At 34.0% G+C, this 24,693-nt stretch overlaps 3 protein-coding genes and 1 long non-coding RNA gene across 6 annotated transcripts in view; 3 read left to right on the forward strand and 1 right to left on the reverse strand.

Moving 5' to 3' along the window:
• LOC130654281 (phosphorylase b kinase regulatory subunit alpha, liver isoform-like) overlaps positions 1 to 14,344 on the forward strand; it is a 45,867-nt gene extending 31,523 nt beyond the window's left edge. The window contains exons 19-34 of one of the 3 annotated variants that reach the window (XM_057456833.1): positions 2,094 to 2,238; positions 2,570 to 2,639; positions 3,512 to 3,594; positions 3,886 to 3,977; positions 5,552 to 5,669; positions 5,810 to 5,978; positions 7,139 to 7,217; positions 7,402 to 7,479; positions 7,556 to 7,635; positions 10,380 to 10,458; positions 10,566 to 10,695; positions 12,282 to 12,380; positions 12,688 to 12,758; positions 13,227 to 13,511; positions 13,612 to 13,815; positions 13,899 to 14,344. In XM_057456833.1, the coding sequence (XP_057312816.1) occupies positions 2,094 to 2,238; positions 2,570 to 2,639; positions 3,512 to 3,594; positions 3,886 to 3,977; positions 5,552 to 5,669; positions 5,810 to 5,978; positions 7,139 to 7,217; positions 7,402 to 7,479; positions 7,556 to 7,635; positions 10,380 to 10,458; positions 10,566 to 10,695; positions 12,282 to 12,380; positions 12,688 to 12,758; positions 13,227 to 13,511; positions 13,612 to 13,815; positions 13,899 to 14,198 (2,082 nt within the window). In that variant the 3' untranslated portion in view covers positions 14,199 to 14,344. Of the gene's footprint in view, positions 1 to 2,093; positions 2,239 to 2,569; positions 2,640 to 3,511; positions 3,595 to 3,885; positions 3,978 to 5,551; positions 5,670 to 5,809; positions 5,979 to 7,138; positions 7,218 to 7,401; positions 7,480 to 7,555; positions 7,636 to 10,379; positions 10,459 to 10,565; positions 10,696 to 12,281; positions 12,381 to 12,687; positions 12,759 to 12,852; positions 12,980 to 13,226; positions 13,512 to 13,611; positions 13,816 to 13,898 lie in introns of those variants that run through there. The other 2 variants (XM_057456835.1, XM_057456834.1) reach the window with 2 other exon arrangements.
• Positions 157 to 1,879, reverse strand: LOC130654304 (uncharacterized). Its single transcript, XR_008984390.1, has 2 exons — positions 1,740 to 1,879; positions 157 to 342 (listed from the first exon to the last, which is right to left on the reverse strand). It is a non-coding gene; the product is annotated as an uncharacterized LOC130654304 (long non-coding RNA).
• A 4,073-nt stretch (positions 14,345 to 18,417) lies between the features above and the next one.
• Positions 18,418 to 20,345, forward strand: LOC130653628 (acid-sensing ion channel 1-like). The gene has a single exon (XM_057456155.1). It carries the CDS (start codon positions 18,831 to 18,833, stop codon positions 20,343 to 20,345), a length of 1,515 nt encoding a protein of 504 aa, XP_057312138.1. The 5' UTR covers positions 18,418 to 18,830.
• Positions 20,346 to 23,247: 2,902 nt separating this feature from the next.
• On the forward strand, positions 23,248 to 23,967 carry LOC130654302 (probable phosphorylase b kinase regulatory subunit alpha). The gene is made up of 2 exons (XM_057456859.1): positions 23,248 to 23,445; positions 23,522 to 23,967. Exons 1-2 carry the CDS (start codon positions 23,389 to 23,391, stop codon positions 23,753 to 23,755), a joined length of 291 nt encoding a protein of 96 aa, XP_057312842.1. The 5' UTR covers positions 23,248 to 23,388; the 3' UTR covers positions 23,756 to 23,967.
• The last annotated feature ends 726 nt before the right edge of the window (positions 23,968 to 24,693 follow it).

The following is a 24,693-nucleotide window of genomic DNA, read 5'->3' on the forward strand; positions in this document are numbered from 1 at the left end:
TGAGTCAAATATGAGATGAAAATATCTGCTTTGTTTTATCGATATTATTTTAGATTAAGAAAATGCTTCGTTAAGCATAGAATGTTCTTAATTCGTTTAAAAATATAATGACATCCAAAATAAAAAGCCAGTTTTTGTTTAGAAAAATCGTGTTAAAAACAGAGATGAATAAAAATTAAAGTAATAGATATCTATTATTTATTTGTTTTGCAAAGAAAAGATTTCATGGTTAATATTTAAAAAAAAAGGCGTTAGAATTGCTCAAAATAATTTAAAGATATTGATATTACACTTCAGCGTAATATGTGAATCTGAATAGCTGTAATAGCTGTATTGTTTATTCTAAACTCTATCGCTCGACAGTGACGTATATATACGTCACTGCCGTCCTCCTAACTAAGTACACAAGCAAAAAAACTTTTTTCTGCTGTTCAACTCCCGTCTCTTTTTCAATAAGAGGCTAGGCCTAAAAAAGAAGAATTTCAGTGTATTAAAATGCCAGCAGTCTGCTACTGTTACTGGAACTACAGCAATTAATTTTTGCGAATTTTTATCGCGAAAATAAGTTCTCTTTTTTTTATAGAAAATCATTGACACTACTACATTACAAAATTAGTTTTAAAGATTTTTGCGAAGATTAATTGTGAAAATTGCTTTTATTGCTTCTCTTTAATTTTTTTTTTCCTTCTGATTAACATCAACCTAAAGCTTATAAATTTCAGCTTCGTCTATTTACGTCTTCTACGTCAGAAGAGTTCTTGAAAAACGGTGTAAATATTGACAAGAAATTTTTTCAATTTTTTTTCAAAAAAACAAAATTAATTCCCTGAAGTTTTCGAATCGTGTTCGAAAAAAAAATTAGTTTGCTTTGTAATTATTTTCTGTCAGCACAATCACACGCGCAAAACACAATAAATTATGTAGCATTATTCTTAAGAGCAGTTTAGTATTGAACTATATTCGTAAAGATTATTTTTAAGTAATAATTTTGTGTTACAATGCGACTTTATTTTATTTATATTTGCACGCAATGTATGCTTAACATGACGTGGATTCTTCTACATCTGGGAGTGATTTGATGGTTTGCTAGCGACACATTTCTTTTAGAAAAATAACCAGTATTCATCGTTTTATAACACTAATAATAATAATACTGCATTATTAATTTTAAAAAGATCTGAAGTATCGCGAATTACGTCAGCAAAAATTATTACTTACTTTTAAGATTAGTCAAGATCACGAAAGTTAAGTCCCGCGAAATATGGTAAAATAGGCTATTCGCGATTTTTACTCCGTAATTTCTTCGTTAGATTCTTATGTCGCGCAGTAAATTTAATTAACTCTTCGACTTGACTAAAAGTCACGTGGTTTTTAATCATTGCTGGTATTTTTAATGGTAACTTCACACACTCTTCCCAGACCTCAAACAAAAACTTATCAACAACTACGTCTGTTGCTGAAGTTATATCTCGCGACAAATTTTTAAAAAGACCATTCGCAAAAGTTATTTCCCTTAATATCGCGATTTTTTTTACGAACATTAGCAAGTGAACTTTGACAAGTTCGGAGTGTGTGTGTGTTACTTATATGTTTCCGCTAGGTTCGGAATTGTTCAGAAATTCAAACGACCTTTAGGTCTGCTTAGCCTCAATGAATAGCAAAAATAAAGAATGAAGAAAAAATAATAAGTAAAAAAATAAAGTGAACATATCGTCGCCATTAAACATAAAAAGTTGTACAACAAAATAATTTTTTGTTAATTTTATTTTTTGATCGAAAATAGTTACGGGGAATTTAATTTCGCGATAGAAACTTTACCTCGATCGTATTAACCTTACGAGTACTAGTTTTTTGCGCATTCAAAAAACAAAATCAACATTTTTAAACTTTAAATACATTGCTATTGCATACGCGTGAAATAGATTTTTCCCGCTACGCTAAAGTTAGCAAGAAGGCATTTATATTTCGAGCTAATTTTGCTCACGGCAGGCTTTGTAATTTACCCTGGATATTTTTTTAATTTTCAATTTTTTTTATTAATGCTTTTCCACTAAATGATACTACTTAATAATACACATTTTTTGTATACTCAGTTTTTAGATTATCGTCAGTTCTACTTATGTCTCGACAATGATTTACTTGTTGACTCGTTTAAAACTGAGATCGAATACATACGCAAAAACTGGCGCCAAGTGGGAAGACCAACCCTTACACTACCTGTTACGCATTCATTTCTTGGTAGGTTTATTGAGTCACTAAGAAAATATTGTGTTCGACATTAGATAAGTTTGTTTGACATGTTTTTTGTAAGAAGCAAAGAACGTCGAGACTTGAACTCCTCTTTGAAAATAATGATCGATTTCTTTTAATCTTATAAAATCTTCCTGCCATTCATAAATCTTACTCTATATTTTTCTATTTTTTGATAAAGTATATAGCTAATTTTTGCAATTTTTTTTAAAAGAACACAAATAAGAACATTTAAGAATAAAAAAACTGCAAAAAAAGAAACGCATTCTTATAAAAGAGTTCGTGTATTTACAATCTGACAAGATGTTTTTTATTTTAGAGGACTCAATGTCATCAGCAGCTGGAAAGCTACTATTGCAGGTTTCAAGTGGTTACTTGTATAGTGTCAGGTTGGAAATCGAATTTTCTATATGACTTCTTACTGCAACACAAATGGTGTGTATTTTGTCAAAGAAGAAGATAACTTACTTTCGAAAACTTCCCTCTTTTAAAATGTCAAAGCAATTATTCATTTTTTTTCTCCTGTATTATATAAGGTGTACAAAAATTATTTCCAAAAGATTAAGATTTCATAATACTCATCTATATTACAATGATGATATCGCTGATGGTCAGTAATTAGACTAAAACACTATCTTCATAAGAAACTGGTATTATCATTAAAATTATTACCCAGGAGACTCTTCAATTTTTATTAGCATTGCTATCAGCGAGGGGTCCTGTGAAGGGGTTATCACAGCAATCGATCAACTAGACAACGGCCAGAGATATCAATCCTATTCTCATGCTGAATGCTAAGCAGAAAGGATCGATTCACACTTTTATAGTCTCTAACATAACTTGACTGGGGTTTGAACCCACAACCTTCCGCACTACAAGTGAACGCTCTACCACAAGGCTACCAGTGGATATGTGACAAACTTTTTACTAAATTTCGAGATTCTAGACCCCCCCAAAAAAAAAAAAAAAAAAAAAAATCAGCAAATCTTTTACAACTAAAAAAAAATAATTTTGTTGTGAAAAACTGGATTAAAACTTGTTCTTTAAACTTGTACTAGACACTACAGAACTAAAATATCAGAAAAGGTTAGTATTCAAAGTTAGATTTGATTCTTACGCCACTCCTTTGATGTCAGTTTGAAACAGGGCGTAAAAAGGAGATGGCGTAATATATGAGAATATGAGAGTTATAATAAGATAAAATCAATAAGCTGATGTAATAACAAAAATGAAAGGAAAATAATCCGCTTTTCTTTTTCAGAGTACGTGTGGGAAGATTATCGGATTTTTTATCAAGATCAAGCACAAAGACTTTGGATTTTATAGATTCTGATAGACTTGAGGGTAAAATACATGCTTTTGTTTCGTGCACCTGTCTGTCTGGAGCACGTAGGTTTAATGTGTACTTTTTCTTTCGGGCATTCTTTTTTATAAAAATACTTCGCTAATCTCGATATTTCTAAAAAGAAGTATTAGAATTATTTTTAACTAACACTTTCCCTAAATCCCAAGTAATACGCAAAACCCAAAGTAATAAAATGAGATTTAAAAATAAAAATTTGAAACAGCGTTTTGTTCGTCCATATTTTCATGAACTATGATTCTCTAAAAAATGTATTTATTTTTGTTTTTCAGAGTTGATAACACTGTTTCCAGACCCCACACTATCTCCCAGACCAGGCGAAGTTCTACGAAATGTTCCGAATCGAAAATTTTCCAGGAGTCGGGTATGAAAGAAAATATTAGGCTTAAATACAAACTTGTCATGAATTTACAAGAGCACTGATAATCAGACTTCTTACTATATATAACTATATAACGAATAATTCACGTTAGGCGAGATCTGTTATTTATTAGACAAAGGTGTACGCTAACTTACACATTCGCAGAAATGTGTATTTGGTTTCGTGATGTTGAAACAAAATTGCAATTTTAGGTGTCTTAATGTTGTTTTCGTAAGAAAGCTTTAAGGTTATATTCTCAGTTACTATATGTTAACTTTTCTGATATCAAATATTTTTTATTTGTTCCCCTTAAAAAAAATTATTCCATAAGTTATAGCATATATATTTATGTTAAAGCCTTTTAATCGAAAATCCGTTATTGATTTGACATCTAAACTAATTATGCTCCTTTTTGTGTATATACGACCAGAATTGCTGAAACTATAAAGCCTAAAGTATTTTAAAACGAAAACAAGATAAATATTAAAACAAAGTAGATACCCAAGCGCATAAAGCGCATGTCGCAGCAAAGAAAAGTTAAAATCAAAAACATTCGAAACATTTAAAGCGACTTCGTGATTAATAATGATTATCACTACACCAAAAAAAGCCAGCAAGCATTTCTAAACAAAACGAGTAACCAAAACATTGACAGGTTAAATATGCTTTGCATGCCATCGTTGTTACTAGAGGAAATGTGGCTGCAGCTAGTAGCCTTTTCCGATAATACAATATACATACAACCAGGCTTGTACATTTTGTTTCGAACAATGATGGAAAGGCCTATATTTATTTGACTTATAAAGTTACTATAATCTGACATTTCTGCGCTGTTTGGAAGAAACTTAACTTTCCTGATAAAATGGCAGCATTGAATAGGTCGAAAGGAACCATTTGCAATGGCCCTAGAGATTTTTTTGTTGTTAGCGGACGTCAGGTCGATATAAACCAGTGTCTTAAAGTGAGTTTTGTATATTCGTTCTTGTTCTCAAATTTATTGACTCTCGGTGAGACAATACCCCATACGGCTGCGTGTCTATTCACTCTTGGTAAAAATCGGGATACTAGTTAACTTTTTGCACTTATGCTAAGATCAGAATTTTGCTGTTAGAGATTTCTTGTGGAAAGACTAGCAAGCTTATCAATCCACTGTCGAGTTCTTGATTGGTGGATAGGAATCGTCCACTGTTGAGTTCTTGATTGATGGGTTGAATCGTCCTGTCCACCGTTTATTCAAATACCACCTTTTTTTAAAGACCTAACAATACAATACGTTTTAAATGTATTGACGTATTGCGTTTGATGTTCCTTTACGGTATAATATTTGGTAAGAACGGTAGAACAAAATACGAGTATTCTTTTCTTTACTACTTTCACGGAGACGAAGCCAATTGGGATATCTTTGCTCAGTATTTCGGCGAGAGACGACGTGATCGAATACCTCATTTTCTGTATATTTCTTAATATACAGATTAACAATGATAATCGAAATATTTCGTACACTGAGTATTGGTAGGTTCATTTTAATGGCAGTAGTAAACACAGTAATGATTTTGATGTAATTTTTTGCTTTTTAGTCATCCAGTGGTGGGGATACCGAAAGGAAAAAAAGTGTGACTGGTTCAGTAAGTCGAAGTCGTTCAATAAGTCGCGTTGCATCATGGGGAGTTGGATCGTCAGGATCGGATGATGATGGTTGGTTTTTCTTTTTCTTTCCTATTTTTCATTTTTTCTGAATAATTAAGGAATTGAAGTTGAAAAATTTTGTTTTCGTAAAAAACAATAGACGTGTCTGCTGAACGATAAATTTAACAAACTTCGACTTGTGTTTACAGAATTTGGAGCAGATTTGGTGCGTGGTTTCGTGTTGGATAGTGCAAACATAATCTCCGAAGATCAAGTAAATATAGATGGCATTGATATGGACGAAATCCGGACGCAATTGGAACAAACAGATAACATATCAGAACAAGCTGACATCTTGCACCTGTTGTACACAACCAGGTTTTTAGTACACGCCATTTTTGTTGAATTAATACTGACAGATTTTCGCGCTGCATGTTTAAGACTTTTCCGTACAAAGCTTTTATTCTTCCCTTTTGTAAATAAAGAAAAAGCTTAAATTTTGTTGGATGCAGAATTCATTAGCAACAATTTTATGATATGACATTTACTCTAACAGCGTTCCTATATATTTTAGGATTCCATTTTTCCTGCGTTCAAAAAGCATCCTGTGAAAACTATAAAATATCAAAATAAGATATAATTGTTATAAACATCAGGGAAAAAAAAGCTTTCGACAATTCCACAGAGTGACCACTAATAAAATGAGGACAAAATAAAGATATTAAGGAGAATAAAGGAGATAAATGGATATTTTTTAAGGATATTTTGCTGCAAACAAGAATAAAAAGATAAAAAAATAAGGATAATTAAGGAGAAAACCAATTTTAGTTCTCTATCTTTAATGTTACATACTATGTTCTATGATAAGAAAATTATACATATTATACAAATATACATATAAATTATGCTCTGAAAGATAGAAAAGATAGGATTTCAGGTAACAGAGAAATATGTCTTAATTTATTGGTGATGAAAAATCCATGAACGCATTTCCAAAAAGGTTACGATCAGAAAAAATAAGAAATAAGGAGAAATTTAAGAAGAATAGTTAAATTTCAATTTATTTAAGTACATCTAAGTACTTTTAAGGAGATTTTCTTTATCTAAGGTTATTTAAGGAATTTAAAAAGGATTGGTCGCCCTGTTCCAAGTATTCTTCGAACAGTGAACGAATCTTCAGTAAACACAAACGTAAATACAAGGGAAATCCGTAAGTGAAGAAAATTAAAACTTCTAAAAAGTCTTTTTTTGTGAAAAAATTTTTTCGTCACAAAAGACCTTACAAAAACTTTCCAAGTTTCTCGAAAGATCTGTTATAATTCAGCATGGTTTGCTACGAGACCATTTTCTGCTAAAACCGAAATTTTTCACAAAGACCTTGAAAAGTCTTCTGGAGTACTCGAAAAGTTTCTTAATATAGATATTTTTGTTAAAAACCTGTAATGGTCATGCATAGTTCTTTTCAAACTTTCAGTGTTCGTGTTTTGGCGGCAAGAACACTTTTTAAGTTTAAAATTAATCAACTCAAACTTTTGTAGAGGGTATCATTATGACGTGAAGTTGTACGACATGGAAGATGTAACAGTGGGGAAGCTTCTAGAAGATCTCTATGAAAAAGTATGTTGAAACATATATACCTTCTTATCACATCGCTAGACTATAATCCTGAATAGTTTGCCAAATAAAATACACCATTTTTTTCTGTACAATTTAATGTAATAACGTGATTTCTGGATTGCCTCATGATGTTTTAAATTATTTGTAATGTTATATTTTTTTGATTCGTTAATATTTATTTCAGGCTAGTCATTTAAAGTTATGGTCCTTGGTCAGACATACCTCTGGTATGCTTCGAAAAAGCGTGGAAGGTTTGGGAGAGGTGACGTCTTTATTGGTGTTTCACTTCGACGAGAACGACAGGTTTCAGGTTAATTTTGTAATATTCTGTTTTGTAGGTTTGCACGCAGCTACTTGTTAACCAGAAGCAAATTGGTATAGGCTTACCTCACTTACAACGAGAAGAATTAATCAAACAGTATGTTTATTCTTATATGTGTGTGCAGAGGTCTTTTAGCCAATCACAGTTATAAATAATTAAATTGAACGATAAAATAAATGTTAGACATTTAGAAAAAATGAAGTGATTGATTTATATATCTTTCACTTGCAATATGGATACGTTCCTGTGTTTAAATATTCATAAAAGATTGGATGCTGTTAACCGAAATGTTTGGATAGTTTCATCGTACGCCATAGAAACCGTCAAAAATGTTATTTTTTGAGTACATTATCTTAAATGTAAAAACGAAAAGTAAAAAAAAAACTTTAACATGTCAAAGTAGAGAGTTAAAGAAATCGCACCTCTTGATGGTTTAATGGAGCAGAACAATAAAAAGATTAAAGGGATGGATTCTTCACCTGCAACAAGTCAAGATGATGTAACTAGAAAGTCATGGCTTCTCCAATATAGTGCAGGTGCGCTTTCAATCAAGGTCATTTGAATTTTTGTCATTATTGGATGTCAGATTGGTTTATTGTTTCAAGTCATTCCTCTTGTTACTACGTACTTAAACAAGCCAGTCAGTCAAACTTTAACAATGAAACAATTTGAGAATCTTACTTTTCCAGTCGTCACCATTTGCAATTCAAATATGGTCAGGTATTCAATGTATTATAATATATCCTTTGATGCTAACGAAACGTCTGTGAATATGATTCTTCTGAGACTGAAATGGAGACGGACTCGGAGTTCTTAGCTACTAGCACAAGGGATGATACCTTTCGTAAGGAAATGGCTATTCTTGCTTTATCTGAAGGCGAAGAAATATCCGAATATGGCCACACTGTTGATGATATGGTAGCAAAAAAAGAAAATTCTGGCGTCACTTTTGGCACTGGCGATATGGGAATTGTTTTTCTTTCAACACTGGTAAGATACCACGAAATTCGGTGCCTATGAAGGACTTTCTCTGAAGATAACTTTGCAGGAAGATGAATTTCTTAGCAACACGGAATCTACTGGATTAATCCTCCACGTGGGAGGAGAAGGTAGCTACGTTGACTTAGAGTCAGATGGATATAATATTTCTCCTGGCTCTGTATACTCTGCTATAATTCACCAAACGCAAACGCGAAGAGTCGATCCATTTAACAACTTAAGCTCTACTGAGTTGTGCTTGAAAGTTTGCGCGTCAGGGGAAATGATAAGACAGTGTAATTGTACAAGTTATACCGTCCCTTCTCTTTCCACTTTAAATATTTGTAATAGCTCGCACGAGACTCAATGCCAAATGAGATTCAAAAAGCAGTGACTAATAAATCCTTGACTTGGGTTAAAGACTGCAGGTTACCATGTGAACATGTGTCTTTTACAGTTGGTTTTACAGTTGGCATCACTGGAAGCCGTTACTCAAATCAGGCATTTCAGGAAGCGGACACGTTAAGCATAAATATGAATTTTAACAACTTTGAATCGCACGTTGTAGAAGAAAAGGTGCCTTATAAAATTGAGAATTTACTTTCTGATATCGGAGGTCAGCTCGGCTTATGGTCAGGATTTTCTGTTGTGACATGTGTTGAGTTTATATTTCTTTTTGACAAGGTGACAAAAAATAATACCTACAGCTAAAACTAAGAAACAACGACAAATAACCTGGTACGAACAGATTGAAGGAGTTGCGAATTTGTGCATCATTATGTTGTGTTGATGTTGTGGTGATGATAGCAAACGTTGAAAAAATTGTAAATAAAATATTGATGATAGTGTATAGATAATTTGTTTTGATGTAGTGTACAGAAAACGCATACAGCAATTAAACCTGTATACCTTTTTTGTTGTTGTTGATCAGTATTTCACGATTTTTAATGTTTACTTTCTTCTAACTGAGAATATTTCTGTTAACTCGTAAAGACGCATATAGTTGCACCTAATATAATGACGCGAATGAGGAATTGTTTTTTATTTTATTCCTTCTATTATCCGGTTGATTATCAAGTGGCGTCTCTTTATGCGAAATTCTCGGCCGGACGATGATTACAAATGCCGTACAAAGAATATAAACATGTTTACTTCTAAAAAATGTTCGACTTTTCCTAATTTTTTAAAGAGTTTGTTATCAAAATTATCTTGAATTTATAGAAGTTTGTACCCCGAAGGTAGAAAATGCTGTCCATAATTTTACATTTTTTAAATATTTTTGTCAACGCGTAATAGTTACATAACGAAAACATTTTTGACATTCTGGCAGGTGAATTATCAAATGTTTTTGCTGGTGTGTCGAATCCAACTGTGGCGGTACTTCTACGCTGATAACATGCGCCACTTCACTTTTATTTCTTTGTCGATCGTCCTGTTTTAAAAATTCACTTTAGGTATTTTTTTCTAAATGTTTCTGTATTTCGGATTTTTTTGTTGAATTGACAGAAAGACTGTCGGTTGGTTGAAAAATATGCCAGACATACAGACCAGCTAAACTAAGTGTAAAATCTGCTAGTCCGCCCTTTAAAACCAACCTCATTACAAGAGGTGTACATAAAGGCCAAAAATCAAGATATTTAGCTATGCAGGTGTAGCTGACGCCAGGGACAATTAGCACCTAAGTCCTTTGAACTTTGAATTTTTTTTTACATTGTCTCCTTGACATGTTTTAACTAAGATTGTTGTGACCTCTGATAAAGTGATTTTTGATTAAATAAGTTGTAAAAATATTTTGAAGTGATGTGATTTTTTTTGCTATTATGAGGCCTTGCTAGTTTCCTTGTTTGTTTTTTCTTTCGCAGACCTCTACCTCCCTCTGAGTTAAAAGAGTTAATATATCGTTGTTGTGGTCAGGATAGCAGCACCGCAGTGTTAACACAGGTAAATACAACTACGCAAGTAATAGTTTAGCTCCTCTTTTAAAGATGGAGGATGCTTCGATCAACTTGACTATGTATATTTTAAACAGATTTTTTTCAACTTTTCAGGAAATCTTAACATACTTAGCTATGTTTGTAAAAATCGACCCTGGGTTATTTAATGAGATGTTGCAAATACGTGTTGGTTTAATTATGGAGGTTCTAGCGGCTGAGTACGCACGTGTTTCCGGTCTCACAGGTAAGTTTGTTGTGGTAAAATATTTGATCAGTGCTACATTATTATTTAAACTAAAAAGACCGTTTTGCGGCCTCTTCTGGAAATGGTAGGCTGCGAAAGTTTTACTTTGGCAGGGTTGTAGGTTGAGTAACGAACATCAAAAATACGCTAGCTGCACTTTCCACAGTGTCCAAAACATCAGGAAAGCCAAGCGTACTGGTGTACGTACTCTTTAAGATTGTAGATCTGACCAAATAACCTATGTCCGTTGTGAACGTTGGCAAGTTAATTCTTAAAATTTTAGTTACACAGAAAAGCCTTTCCCAATTGCTTGTGGTTTTAAATTTCCGCCCTTCTTACAATAATTATAACAGTAAAGGAGCGTGTGTTTGCTCCATTCGGAGTGTGCAGCTATACGGAGTACGGCTCCGTATAGGCATGCTTATACGGAGTATAACTTTGTATAGCGACATGTTTACTCGTATAGACGGAAATGTCAAGTACAAAAAGCTGCAAGCGGGCAGACAGCTGTGAGAGTATAATGCCGACACTAGTTTCGCTAGACATCAGCGAATGAAGCATGAGCGTCGAAGTCTAAACTAAGCGTTCTTATTAAAATTTTCACTGGGCTATTTCAGTGTAGAAAATCGTTAGGGCTAAGATAAATTTTAAAAAATGGGGAGACTTAATATTTGCGTTTTGTATGAAGTTTATTTTTATGGCTTCCATTATATTCATTCTTAGCTTTAGAACTTTGTTTTTTATGTTTCTATATGCAATAAAACTAACCATACAATCAATGACATTTTATTATGCAACTTTAAAATTGTGTACTTTTATACCAGCCATTGTATACCTTAACTCGTTAACAAAACATCGAATTCGTTCCTACTGAACATGTACACTAAGCCTGTCACACTCCATATACTAAGCATGTCACACTACTCCATATACTAAGCATGTCACACTACTCCGTATACTCCGCATGTTACACTCTGCATGTTACACTCCGTATATTAAGCATGTCACACTTGTATATTAAGCATGTCACACTCCGTATATTAAGCATGTCACACTCCGTATATTAAGCATGTCACACTCCGTATATTAAGCATTTTACACTCCGTATATTAAGCATGTCACACTTGTATATTAAGCATGTCACACTCCGTATAACATACTTCGTATATGAAGCATGTCACACTCCGTATGGCATACACCGTATAGCACATTCTGCATACTCCGCATAGCAAATTCTGCATGATGTAATCTCGGTATCTCACAATCTGTATGCCATAATCCGTTTTCTGCAATCAAACTAATGTTTCCACTGACTCCGTATAGCAATATACTTCTTATGTTTTTATGATGGATAAAAAAGTAGAAAATGATGTACTTGTCTTTTTAACTTGTTCTTTATAGTGATTATTTTTTATTTTTTTGGAAATAGCTTTAAACAGTCACATAATATTGCAATATTTCACTTTAAGAACATTTGTTGGCAGACTCCGTATAGCTAAACCAAACTCTGTATAGCAGCTATACGGAGTATTACTCCGTATAGAAACCACACTCCGTACGTCACATCTTTCTTTAAATTATGTTAGGAGAAGATGCTGCGGATGATCTAATGAACATGAGTCCATTCCAGATGAAATCACTGCTTTATTTTATTTTGAGTGGAAAAGAATTTAAAGTTGAACAAGGTAAGTTATATTTTAGAAAAGTGTTTGAGTAATAATTATGACCCGATTTTTATCATGGATGGATTAGAAATACAAACGTCGTTTTGTTTCTATGAAATTAAATTCTAATTTTGCGCATATAATTTTAGTTTCTTTATCATTTATTTTAAACAGATTTAAACTCCTTGAATGAACATAGAATAGTGGATAGATTTTGTTCTAACGAAAACATTTCATACTTTGCACGTGATTACTGATAGTTTTGTTTAATTGTTAATTGACAAAATGTTAACATTTGAAAAATTTCCACAAATACGGTATGCTCTAGTTGGAGATCAGCCTGTAGTGGTAGGTTTGGAAGCCAAACGAAGTATCAACAGACTAAAGAAAGCTGTCAGAGTAAGTAGTTAACATTTTTCTAAACTACTTGCAAGCCGGAACTTAATATTTGTGCAAATGCCTTTTTTCTCGAAGCCAATACTCTATCTGTTAGGGTGGAAAAGCTTATCTTTGCTAGACATGATAGCCTGGGTAAATAACGTTGATGTACTAATGGTAGTTTCTGCAATATCTGAATTACGAAACAATCCACAACACGCCGATGAAGGTCAAATCAAATCGTTGTGAGTGACCGTGGCAAAAATTGAGAGTTCAAAGCGTTTGTATGTTGTATAGGGATAGTATAGGCTTGTGAAATCAATGAGATTCGTCCTTCTTTTGAAGCATTTTATGTTCGTGGTTGTAACCTCATCTTATTAATTTATGTCTTTTGTTAAAATTCCCGTTAAAGTCCATAATTGTTGTGCAACAGTTGCTTAGCAAGCATGTTGATGGAAAGCGTTCGCAACTCTTTTATATCTATCATAGAAAATAAGCGTGGCGTTAAATATGTTGGAACACAAGCATTCAAATGACGACAGTGCGTCTAAAGCGAGAAAGACATCATCAGTATCAGATTCTGATGATGTTTTGTTGTCTCCAACATCCAGCGCTCGTAAAATTGGCCAGTGGTTACGGCGAAGATGTTTGGATGGAGCTTTGAATCGAGTTCCTCGTGATTTTTACACAAAAATTTGGCATGTATTGGAACGATCTCACGGGATGACTGTCAGTGGTTATGGGTTTATACTGGAGCATAAACTTACACAAGAGGTTCTTAAAATATCATTTCTTATAAATAAATCCCAGTTGTGCGTTTTATCAGTTTATTTAAAGGGTCAACTAAACAAAATGCGCTTTCTTTTTACCTTAGAACACGTCAGGAGAGGTGAAATTTGCGTTAAAGGTAGAAGAAGAGTTAAATAAAATATTATATCCAGAATATCGACAATTAGTTGTGGAAGCCATGATGGTTTTGTCACTCATACTTGAGAGGGATACTAAATATTCTGTTAACAGGATGTTGAAGTTAGATGAAATTGTTACAAACGCCAACCGTATATTTTTAACACAACAGGTCAATAATGTTTTTGTTAGACCTTTTATCTCGATATTATTTTTGTTTTTGTTTATGTTAAAAAAAAATATATTGTGTTATAGAAATCAGAAAATGGCGATTCCAATTTATGTTGTGCAGGAAATGAAAATGATAATGTAAAGGAGTCATCTAAATGTGGAGCAAGCTGTGGAATCTGCAGATATTTTTACGATAGCCCGCCAAGTGGTTCCTATGGTACAATGACTTACATGACACACTCTGTTCTTCAGCTTTTATATTCACACTTAGCCAACTCGACAGAGTATTATAGACCAGTGTCAGCTGACGTCACGTACACTTGCGAATTGCTTTTACGACGAAGAATAGACGGAGAAGGATTGTCTGATTTTTGTTGTAAATGATTTGCGAAGTTGATAAATATACGAGTTTTATGTCCACTCGATAGATTATCCAAGATGGCGGGCCGCCACAGTGGTATCCAAAAATCTTATGTAATAAAATGTAGAGTGCTTTATTTTTTAGAATATCAGTATCATGTCTACAAGAATGCTTACTGTTACACGTTTGTTCGAAAATGACCATGAGCTAGACCACAAAACTTTCGATTTTCGACCCAACCAATTTAACCAAGTCAGACTTGGTTTGTCCTAAAAATCTCTACATTTCAGCAAGGCTTGATAACCAGCAAAAATCAGTCTCTCTGGTATGAAATTTTAGGGGTAACGTTGCGAAAGAAAATTTTTGACATCAGAACCAATTTTTTATAAAGTTTAAAATTCAAAACCATTTACTTCAATTATACTGCCATATATTTCAATCAAAAAAAGGTTCATCTTCTTCTTCTCTTAAATATGAGCCGTATTTTGTCTATCTCTGCGCGGAACCCCCGCTCAGTTAGAAAGACGCGCTACAGAAACACGAATATCAAATATGATGTATTTTTTTCCACTTTGTTGCGTCTGGTAATATTAAAGGACGGGCTAACCCGTGGATTTTTCCACGGGCTAACGACTAGTCTCTTATAATAATATAGAGCTTCCGTGTGTCTGTGTGTGATTTTTGCAAAGTGAAATATATTTTTCACAATTTCCTTTGATAAATTCTATAAAACATCACCTATAAATTTGTTCTGTAAATTGCAAAGCTTTGATGTTAAAATAATGTTGAAGACAAAGAAAAGTATATTAAGATTAGTGAAGCCATTGCAATGCACTTAAAACTTTGAGTCTAAATAACTTGGAAACGAGGTGGTGACGTCAGTTATTTTTCAACGCGTGGGTAACTAGGGACCACCTGGGACCAAATTGGGTAAGTTTCCTAAATTACCATGGCAGAAACTTAAAAAAAAATTATTTGACATAACAGAGCTCAACACCAATGTTTTCAAACAACATCTTCGTATTTATTTTTGTTACGTAATATTCGTGTGCCGTAACGTTTATAACATGTGCAACAACTCCCACCCTTCTTACAAGTCGATTAACCATCAGAAAGGTTATTTTCAGTTAAGCAAAACGAATTTAAAAATAATAACATTCCTCTCCTCCTAATAAACGATGCACTTTGCATATGTCTGAGAATAAAAATAGTAAAAATCAGTAAAAACAGTAAAAATAGTAAAAACGATAAAAACAAACAAAAATTGATCAACTAGAAATGCAACAGTATGCATACAAGGTGTGAAGTGACTTCATGTGGGAGCTAAATAAGACATAGGCATCGTTCAAAACATTAATCCCACTTAGCTAAACTTGAAGCAGACTGGACGGCACAGTGACTAAGATAGCCGCTGAGAGTGCACATCGCCCAATAGCTGGTATCGTCTATTAAGAGAAGTACCCTCTGAGCGCCTTCATAAAAAGAGACATTTTATCGATTTTTCGAATTTCAAGTGGCAGTGAATTATACAGTTTACCCCCTGCAAAATAGAAACTCTGCCGGGCGATTTCTAGTTTGACCCGAGGTAACCTGACAATGCAGCCGTTATTTCGTGTGTTATTGTCATGATGTTGGCTGACAAAATAATTGTCAAAATCTTCAGATGTTAGATCATTTAGTAGACTCTTTTTAACGAGTACACAAATATTACGGTTGACGAGTCCTGTGATGGATGGAATATTATCACTCCGGACAATCGATCTAGCACGGTTCTCAAGCGATTTTAATTTGTTGAGCTATGTATTTGTGATAGGTATTCTCAATGCACTACTATAAGTAATTAAAGGTACAATCATCATCGAGAAAACATTGTGTGCGGCTTCAGCGGTAAGGCACGGTCGTAATCTTTGTAGTAGCCGTAAACGGCTGCTGGCGCTTTTATATGATCGGTCGAAGTTGTCATTAAGCATTAACTTGCTGTCGATTACTGTTCCCAGATACTTATACTGACAAACGAAATTTATCGGATTTTCTTGATATACAACTTGTAGAGCCTTGTCATGTGCTTTCAAGCGTTTGACCGTTCCGAACAACATGACTTCTGTTTTCCCTTTTTTTAAATTTATAATTAACTCATTTTCACGGAAATATACTGATAGTCTCTCAAGGTCTTGATTGAGAAGTTGTTCGATTCTAGTAACATCTTTATGAGCAACGTATATGACGGTGTCATCTGCGTACATTATAACTTTAGAATTTGAGATATGGTCTACAAAATCATCATAAAAAATTATAAAAAGCAGTGGTGCCAAAATGGAACCTTGTGGAACACCGCAGTAAATTGGCTCGTAGCTAGATCGAATATTGTTAATGTCTACTAACTGACTTCGATTAAATAAGTAGTCGGTAAACCATGCTAGCTCCTTGCCTTTAATTTCGTACGTGCGTAGCTTGTTTAATAATAATGAGTGTCCGATCGTATCAAAAGCTTTTGATAAATCTATATAAACTGCTCCAACTAACTTACCGCCATCTATTTCGCGACAAATACTGTCGCAAAATAAAGTAGAAGCAAGTTTCGTGGAGCGTTTACTTCGAAAACCATATTGACAGTCGTTCAGTAATTTCTCTTTCTCGAGATAGTTCATGAGTTCGTTATGAATAGCTTTCTCAAGAATTTTAGATAGCACCGGTAAAATTGAAATCGGGCGATAGTTTTCGGGAAGAGAAGAATCCCCAGATTTAAATATAGGTGCAACCTTCGCAACTTTCCAGGCTGATGGTACAGTTGAGGTGTTTATCGAAAGGTTTATTATGTGACTAAGAGGTTTTGAAATTAAAATAGCACAGTCTTTTAACATTCCGGGTGGTAACTCGTCTATACCGGTTGCTTTATTTCGTTTGAGTGATTGGAGTTCTTTCTCTACAAAAATCTTAGAAATATAACCTGTCATGAAAATTTTATTTGTTCGTAAAGAAAAAGGTGGTACGTATCTCCATGTAAAATTCATAAGTTGAATTGACTTGGATTTAAGAGAGTGAACAGCTGTACAAAAAAATTTGCTGAAGTTGCTTACTTTAATTCTGCTTTCACTATCTTTTGACATTTGACACACTTTTTTCGGTTTGGTTGGGAATACTGATTTTATTGCATTCCAAAACTTTCTTGGATTTGACAGATTTTCGATAATAAGATCACGCTGGTGGTTAGCCTTTGCTTTCACTATGTTATTATTGCAACTATTTCTAATCTTTTTATATTTCTCTGCATCTTCCCTTTTACCTGATTTGCGAGCCTTGCGATGAAGTTTGTCACGGTTGTTCATTTGAGATTTTATTTTTGAAGTTAGCCATTTACAAGGTCGTGATTTAACTCTTTTTTCGATTAACGGGGCGTGTTTATCAAAAGAATCTCTTAGCTTAAAGTTAAAATACGTAACTGCAGAATTTACATCACTGGCGTCGTATACAGGGCGCCAGTCAATTTCAGAGACGTCATTAAAAAGATTTTCAGGAACGTAGTTAGTGTAATTACGGCACTTCAGAGTTCGCATAGGATGCTTGATGTTGTGTATCCTACGTATTCCACCAACCATATCGTGATCGCTCAGCGAAGTAGGGAATACGTCAGTGCAGTGAACATTGTCGGGACAATTAGTGAAAAATAAATCAATTGTCGTTGATGACGTAGAAGACGTTCTCGTGGGTTTATTGATAAGTTGTTTAAAACCATGCACATTAATTGTAGATTTAAAATCTTTATTGACGTTTGTAACATTATAGTCCACATTGAAATCTCCCATGAGTATAGTTTCCTTATTTTCTTGATTGATACAATATAAATGATCGTCAAATGTTTCGTTATATTTAGATGGTAATACTTTGAACCCTCTGGAGGGCGATAGAAACACCCTACTAAAATTGATTTCGATTTTTTAATAAAAATTTCAAGCCACAGAGACTCTAAAGTTGAATTTTCTAAATCCAGCCTTTGCTTAAAATTAATATTGTTTTCGACATAAACAGCCACGCCTCCTCCTTTTCCAGATGTTCTGTTTCTTTTAACCAAAGTGTAACCAGACAGTTCATAAAGAGCATCATTGTCACTAAAATCCTCGTTCAAAATATGTGTTTCAGACAAGGTTATAATGTCAATTTTCGAATCATGCTTGTGTACTAACGCTTCCAAGTGGGCAAAGTTCGAAAGTAACCCACGAATATTTTGATGAACACATTTCAGACCTCTTAATTAATAATAGTAATAATTAATTATAATATTAAAATGCCGGCTGGAATATATTTCAGATATATTGTAGACGAGGAGTGTTAATTCTGCTGGATGTGTCACCACTCAAGTGTCCTCAGGCCTTCTCAAGTTCCTCAACCGTAACCTATATTTTTTCTCTAGCAAATCACAGATATAAATATTTAAATATATAAATTAAACGATAAAATAAATGTTAGACATACTTCTTCAGAAAAAATGAAGTGATTGATTTATATATTTTTCATTTGCAACATGAATACGTTCCTGTGTTTAAATATTTATAAAAGTTCGAATGCTGTTAACTGAAATGTTTTGTAACTCTTGGATAGTTTTCATCGTACGCCATAGAAACCATCAAAAATATAATATTTTGAGTACATTATCTTGAATGTTAAAACGAAAAGTAAAAACAAACTTCAACATTGTGAAAGTAGCACCTATTGATGGCTCAATGGAGCAGAACAATAAAAACATTAAAGGGACGAATTCTTCACCTACAAAAAGTGAAGATGATGTAACTAGAAAGTCGATTTTTACCGAATTTGCTGAAACCACCACTGCTCATGGCTTCTCCAATATAGTGCTAACAGGTGCGCTTTCAATCAAGACTATTTGGATTTTTGTCATTATTGGATGTCAGATTGGTTTATTGTTTCAAGTCATTCCTCTTGTTACTACGTACTTAAACAAGCCAGTCAGTCAAACTTTAACAATGAAACAATTTGAGAATCTCACCTTTCCAGTCGTCACCATTTGCAATTCAAATATGGTCAAGTTTTCAATGTATTATAATATATCCTTTGATGCTAACGAAACTTCTTCTTCTGAATACGATTCTTCTGAGACTGAAATGGAGACGGACTCGGAGTTCTTAGCTACTAGCACAAGGGATGATACCTTTCATAAGGAAATGGCTATTCTTGCTTTATCTGAAGGCGAAGGAATATCCAAATATGGCCACGCTTTTGATGATATGGTAATAAAATGCAAATGGAAAAAAACTTACAATTGCAACAAAAGAAAATTCTGGCGTCACTTTTGGCACTGGCGACATGGGAATTGTTTTTCTTTCAACACTGGTAATATATCACGACAAGTAACTAAAGCCGGTGCCTATGAAGGACTTTCTCTGAAGATAAATTTGCAGGAAGATGAATTTCTTAGCAACACGGAATCTGCTGGATTAATCCTCCACGTGGGAGAAAAAGGTAGATACATTGACTTAGAGTCAGAGGGATATAATATTTCTCCTGGTTCCGTGTACTCTGCTATAATTCACCAAACGCAAACGCGAAGAGTCGATCCATTTAACAACTTAAGCTGTATACCTCATTATAGCATGAATCTAGGTGAATTTCCGAATGGCATACGCGATGTTGATAAATATTCTACTGAGTTGTGCTTTAAAGTTTGTGCGTCAAAAGAAATGATAAAACAGTGTAATTGTACAAGTTATACCGTCCCTTCTCTTTCCAGCTTAAATATTTGTAATAGCTCGCACGAGACTCAATGCGCAACTGAGATTCAAAAAGCTGTGACTAATAAATCCATGACATGCGCTAAAGACTGCAGGTTACCATGTGAACATATGTCTTTTACACTTGACATCACTGGAAGCCGTTACTCAAAACAGGTATTTCAGAAAGCGGATACGTTGAGCATAAATATGAACTTTAACAAATTTGAATTGTTCGTTGTAGAAGAAAATGTGCCTTATAAAATTGAGAATTTACTTTCTGATATCGGAGGTCAGCTCGGCTTATGGTCAGGATTTTCTGTTGTGACATGTGTTGAGGTTATATTTCTTTTTGTTCATGCATTTGACGCGTTCATAAAGAAGTGCAGGTTGTACTTTAAAAAAAAGAATAAAGACAAGGTCACAAAAAATAATACCTACAGCTAAAACTAAGTAACAACGACGAAGAACCTGGTACGAACAGATTGAAGCAGTTGCGAATTTGTGCATCATCATGTTGTGGTGAATTTTTAGTAAAAATTGCAAACTCCAAGAATATTTGTAAATAAAATATTGATGATAATGTATAGATAATTTATTTTGATGCAGTGTACAGAACACGCACACAGCAATTAAACATGTATACCTTTTTTGTTGTTGTTGATCAGTATTTCACGATTTTTAATGTTTACGTTCTTGTTACTGAGAATATTTCTGTTAACTCGTAAAGACGCATGTAGTTGCACCTAATATAATGACGAGAATGAGGAATTGTTTTTTATTTTATCCCCTCTATCATCCGCTTAATATATCAAGTCGCGTCTCTTTATGCGAAATCTTTATCCAGACAATGGTTACAAAGACCGTACAAAAAATATAAGCCTGTTTAATTCTAAAATATGTGCGACTTTTCTTAATTTGTTAAGGAGTTTGTTATCGCAAGAATTTATTTTGACTCTAGAAGGTTGTGCTTATATCTCGGAGGTAGCAAATGCTGTCAATAATTTTACATTTTTCTAAATATTTTTGAAACTGTGAATTCTGGGAGGGACAGAGAATTTAAAGTTACATAAACAAAACATTTTTGACATTCTGGCAGGTGAATTATCAAATGTTTTTGCTGGTGTGTCGAATTCAACAATGGCGGGTCCCGATAACATGCGCCCCTCCACTTTTATTTCTTTGTTCATGGTCCTGTTTTCCCTAATTCAAGATTATTGGCTTCCTTTGTCGATCTTCCTGTTTTAATATTCAAGTCTGGTATTTTTTCTAAAGATTTCTAAATGCTTCCCCTTCGAATTTTTTTTTAAATTGACAAAAAAACCCATCTATCAAACACTACGCATTCGGTAGGTTGCAAAATTTGCCAGACATGCAGACCAGCTAAACTGCGTTTAAAATTTACTAGATCGCACTTTATAACCTGTCCCCATTACAAAGGAGTGTACATAAGGCCAAAAATCAGGAGATTTAGCTATGTAGGTGTAGCTGACGTCGGGGACAACTAGCACCTAAGTCATTTGAACTTTGAAATTTTTCACATTGTCTCCTTAACATGTTTCAACTAGGGTTGTTGTGACCTCTTATGAAGCGATGACATATTTAATGATTGAAAAAGTTGTAAAGATATTTTAAGGTGATGTGATTTTTTGCTATTACGAGGCCTTGCTAGTTTCCTTGTTTTTTTTTTTGTAGACCTCTACCTCCCTCTGAGTTAAAAGAGTTAATATTCCGTTGTTGTGGTCAGGATAGCAGCACCACAGTGTTAACGCAGGTAAATACAACTATGCAAGTAATAGTTTAGCTCCTCTTTTTAAGATAGAGGATGCTTCGATCAACTTTACTATGTATATTTTGAACAGATTTTTTTTAACTTATCAGGAGATCTTAACATACTTAACCATGTTTGTAAAAATCGACCTTGGGTTGTTTAATGAGATGTTGCAAATACGTGTTGGTTTAATTATGGAGGTTCTAGCAGCTGAGTACGCACGTGTTTCCGGTCTCACAGTTGAGTTTCTTGTGGTAAAATATTTAATTTGAGTGCTAAATAACTAAAAATAACTAAAAAGACCGTTTTGTGGCTTTTTCTCAAATTGGTACGCAGCGAAAAGTTTACTTTGGCAGGGGTGTAGGTCTAGTAAAAAACGTCGAAAATATACTAGCTGCACCTTCCACAGTGTCCGCGTTATCAACATTCAGCTGCACGAACAGCTAAGGTGCAAAAAATAAGGAATTCCAAGCGTATATTATATTTGACCAAATAACCTAAGTCCGCTGTACACATCAATAAGTTAATTCTGAAAAATTTAGAGTGCTTGTTAGTTACACAAAAAAATTCTTTCTCAATTGCTTGTGGTTTTGAAATACCGCCCTTCTTAACATAATTATAGCAGTCCAAGATTGCAGTGTGTGTTTCTTGAAATTATGTTAGGAGAAGATGCTGCGGATGATCTAATGAACGTGAGTCCATTCCAGATTAAATCACTGCTTTATTTTATTTTGAGTGGAAAAGAATTTAATGTTGAACAAAATAAGTTATATTTCAGGAAAGTGTTCGAGTAATAATTGTGAACCGACAATAAACGTCGTTTTGTTAAAAAAAACTATTTTTACTCTCAACTCTCAAAAATTGAGAGTTCAAAGCATTTGTATGTTGTATAGGGACAGTATGTGAGATTAATGAGATTCGTCCTTTTATGTTCGGAGTTGTAACCTCATCTTATTAATTTATGTGTTTTTTTTTTAAATGTCGGTTCCCATTAAAATCTTAATTGTTGTGCAACTCTTCTTATGTTCCATTCTGTCTATACAACATTAGTTGTGCAACATCTCTTGCGTCGCCTTGTAGTGCAACATGTGTTTCCATTACCGTCGTAACTGCGACTGTTGTGCAACAGTTGCTCAACAAACTCATGTTGATGGAAACCGATCGCAACTCTTTCATGTCTATCGTAGAAAATAAGCGTGGTGTTGAATATGTTGGAACGCAAGCATTCAAGCGGCGACAGTACATTTAAAGCGGGAAAAACATCATCAGTATCAGATTCTGATGATGTTTTGCTGTCTCCAACATCCAGCACTCGTAAAATTGGCCAGTGGTTACAGCGAAGATGTTTGGACGGAGCTCTGAATCGAATTTCTCGTGATTTTTACACGAAAATGTGGCATGTATTGGAGCGATCTCACGGGATGACTGTCAGTGATTATGGGTTTATAATGGAGCATAAGCTTACACAACAGGTTCTCAAAATACCATTTCTTGTAAATAAATCTCAGTTGTGCGTTTTATCAGTTTATTTAAAGGGTAAACTAAACAAAATGCGCTTTCTTTTTACCTTAGAACACGTCAGGAGAGGTGAAATTTGCGTTAAAGGTAGAAGAAGAGTTGAATAAAATATTATATCCAGAATATCGACAATTAGTTGTGGAAGCCACGATGATTTTGTCACTCATACTTGAGAGGGATGCTTAATATTCGGTCAACAGGATGTTGAAGTTAGATGAAATTGTTACAAACATTAACCGTATATTTTTAACACAACAGGTCAATATTTTTGTTAGTTCTTTTTTTATCTCGATATTATTTTTTGTTTTTGTCAAAGAAATATATTGTGTTATAGAAATCAGAAAATGGCGATTCCAATTTATGCTGTGCAGGAAATGAAAATGATAATGTAAAGGAGTCATCTAAATGTGGAGCAAGCTGTGGAATCTGCAGATATTTTTATGATAGCCCGCCAAGTGGTTCCTATGGTACAATGACTTACATGACACACTCTGTTCTTCAGCTTTTATATTCACACTTAGCCAACTCGACAGAGTATTATAGGCCAGTGTCAGGTGACGTCACGTAGACTTGCGAATTGCTTTTACGACGAAGAATAGACGGAGAAGGATTGTCTGATTTTTGTTGTAAATGATTTGCGAAGTTGATAAATATACGAGTTTTATGTCCACTCGATAGATTATCCAAGATGGCGGGCCGCTACAGTGGTATCCAAAAATCTTATGTAATAAAATGTAGAGTGCTTTATTTTTTAGAATATCAGTATCATGTCTACAAGAATGCTTACTGTTACACGTTTGTTCGAAAATGACCATGAGCTAGACCACAAAACTTTCGATTTTCGACCCAACCAATTTAACCAAGTCAGACTTGGTTTTTCATTGTCCTAAAAATCTCTACATTTCAGCAAGGCTTGATAACCAGCAAAAATCAGTCTCTCTGGTATGAAATTTTAGGGGTAACGTTGCGAAAGAAAATTTTTGACATCAGAACCAATTTTTTATAAAGTTTAAAATTCAAAACCATTTACTTCAATTATACTGCCATATATTTCAATCAAAAAAAGGTTCATCTTCTTCTTCTCTTAAATATGAGCCGTATTTTGTCTATCTCTGCGCGGAACCCCCGCTCAGTTAGAAAGACGCGCTACGGAAACACGAATATCAAATATGATGTATTTTTTTCCACTTTGTTGCGTCTGGTAATATTAAAGGACGGGCTAACCCGTGGATTTTTCCACGGGCTAACGACTAGTCTCTTATAATAATATAGAGCTTCCGTGTGTCTGTGTGTGATTTCTGCAAAGTGAAATATATTTTTCACAATTTCCTTTGATAAATTCTATAAAACATCACCTATAAATTTGTTCTGTAAATTGCAAAGCTTTGATGTTAAAATAATGTTGAAGACAAAGGAAAGTATATTAAGATTAGTGAAGCCATTGCAATGCACTTAAAACTTTGAGTCTAAATAACTTGGAAACGAGGTGGTGACGTCAGTTATTTT

Source organism: Hydractinia symbiolongicarpus, chromosome 8 (genome assembly GCF_029227915.1).
Source record: "Hydractinia symbiolongicarpus strain clone_291-10 chromosome 8, HSymV2.1, whole genome shotgun sequence".
Classification (NCBI taxonomy): domain Eukaryota; kingdom Metazoa; phylum Cnidaria; class Hydrozoa; order Anthoathecata; family Hydractiniidae; genus Hydractinia; species Hydractinia symbiolongicarpus.